Source organism: Colletotrichum gloeosporioides (assembly GCF_011800055.1).
Source record: "Colletotrichum gloeosporioides strain Lc1 chromosome Unknown consensus_17, whole genome shotgun sequence".
Classification (NCBI taxonomy): domain Eukaryota; kingdom Fungi; phylum Ascomycota; class Sordariomycetes; order Glomerellales; family Glomerellaceae; genus Colletotrichum; species Colletotrichum gloeosporioides.
The window spans coordinates 1,897,047-1,899,197 of record NW_025544662.1 but is presented as its reverse complement, the minus strand read 5'-3'; the positions used below and the strand labels follow the sequence as shown (position 1 = coordinate 1,899,197).

The 2,151-nt window shown below is 56.5% G+C and overlaps 1 protein-coding gene across 1 annotated transcript; it reads right to left on the bottom strand.

Annotated features, from left to right (window-relative positions):
* Positions 1 to 1,183: 1,183 nt before the first annotated feature.
* On the bottom strand, positions 1,184 to 2,151 carry GCG54_00011433 (Succinate dehydrogenase assembly factor 2; the record flags this gene model as incomplete). Its single annotated transcript, XM_045411338.1, has 2 exons — positions 1,184 to 1,737; positions 1,806 to 2,151. Coding segments are annotated over 2 exons (900 nt in total), but the record flags the coding sequence as incomplete, so codon positions are not given.

The following is a 2,151-nucleotide window of genomic DNA, read 5'->3' as shown; positions in this document are numbered from 1 at the left end:
GGTTGAAGACAAGCGGAAAAAAAAGAGGGTAATCTTGGAGCAATGCAGATATCCTCCTTTGGGAGCTGCACAAACTGGGAGGCGAAAGAGAATGGTTTTTGGCCGGGCATGAAGTATATTTGCAGCATATACGGCTGAAGAATGAAGGGCGTTTCTGATTGAGTCGTCTCGGGAAAAGGTGTTTTACGGTTTGGGAAGGGGGGTGGGTGGTGTGATTGTCGCCGGGATTTTTGGGTTTGGCATTTAGAAGCATTTGGGGGGGAACCGGGTCGCATTCAGACGATCTATTCATGGACATACTATATGGTTTTGTCGCAGACATGCGGCACCCTGCCTTAACTCAATCAGAATTCTTAATCTTCCGTCACCGTTCAAGAAAACACACGCACGCACACACTGACATAGAACTCAACTGATGTCGCGCCAAAGGATCATATAAAGATGGATGGCAGTAAAAACGATGATAAGAAGAATTCAGGTTTGCCTGCCCTGTCGATCCCCCTCTGTTACTGGACGGGACGGCGCCATCATCGTGCAGCAACGCTACACAGTCAGCAATTCAAATTGGTTGGTACATATGCATGTTTCGGGCGGCGGTAATTGCGCGAATGGCTCTTGTCGTCGCTTTGCTGGAGGGAAAATGCAACTAATTACCATGGAACCTTGACCCCCCTTGATGGGTTGCTGAGAATGATTTTGCTCTTCGGTGGTTCTGCCGCAGACAAAACTACGTGCGGGGAATAGAGAAAGGTGCTCGTTTGACCCAAGCAGATTAGATTCGTAAGGTCGCTTGAATCCATAACGTACACGTCTGTCTAGCTAGACTCAGCTGACATTCGAGATTCGTCTCGAGTAAAGACGCAAAAAGTACATCAATCTCAGCGGAAGACACCGCATATCTGGTATACTCTCAGCCTGTAGAAGTTGTGGCAGCAGCAGCAGCCTCCAACGAAGCCGGCTTTCCCCACGTAACACTCATATTATGCTATTTATGATTTCGGGCTTCCTATGAAGCCGTCGTGAACGCTCGTCTATGCCATCCGCCGCCCGCCCGCCCGCGCCTGTGAATGCATGCCTGTTTTCCTGAAAGAATGTTGTACATCTAATGCGTAGCGTTTCGTCCCGACCACCACCAGCTTATCTTTACACGTTTAACCTCACTTGATAGACCAGTATTCTGCGTTTATTTCTTGCCGGCGCCGTCGACGTCGAACAGGGGCGGCATGAACCCTAGCCCGCCCTCCTTCCTCTCCTGGACGTCGCGGTGCACGCCCACGGTGCCGTCCGCCCTGCGGCTGCGCACGTGCGTCCTGATCATCTCGAGGATCTCGCTGCCCTTCCACCGCGCGGGGACGGGCCGGTAGGCGGCCTTGAAGGTGCCGACGGTGTTGGACCACTCGCCCGCGCGTGGGCCCGGCTGCTGCTTGAGGTCCTCGCGCTTCTGGCCCGCGTCGACGGTCGAGGTGGCGCCGGCGCCGACGCCGCGGTAGGACTCGGCGGCGTTGGTCGTCGCGGACGACAGACCGTCGGAGTGGCTGCCGCCGGTGGTGGGCGTGGTGCTGGCGGAGGCGGAGGGGGCTTCCTCCTGGGTGGCCCAGTAGTAGATGTCCCAGTCGTTCTCGTCGAGGAAGAGGTCGTACTGCTGCATCTGGGCCTTGCTCATGGTCGGCAGCTTCTCGTTGGCAAAGGTGGACAGCAGAAGGTCCGATTCGAGGGTGCCGCGCTTGCGGGATTGGTCTGTTCGGGTTTCCTTGTCAGAGGTTGTTGTTGAAGCACCAAGGTTGCGAGATCCAGGTGAGACTTACAGAGCAGACGGGCGCGCATGGTCCGCTCGTCCTCGCCCACGCGGCGCAGAGGCTCGACGCGGAACTTGATGCCCTCGAGTTCGCCGACGCCCAGCTCGTTGTCGACGGCCTTTTCGGTATAGATGGGCGGCTTGTCGGCGAAGCCGCGCTGAAGAACGCGGGGTGCTGCTGCGGCTGCCGTCGCCGGGCGGGGTGCGGCGAGGCGGCGGATCGCCGGGCGGATGCTGCGTGCTACGTGCGACATTGTTTCTGTAGATTGTTTGCTTGCTCCCTCTTGCCAATGGCTCTTGTCGTTTGTTTCAATGTTGGAATCTTGAATGCCGCGGCTATTCAGAGGTGGGGGGAA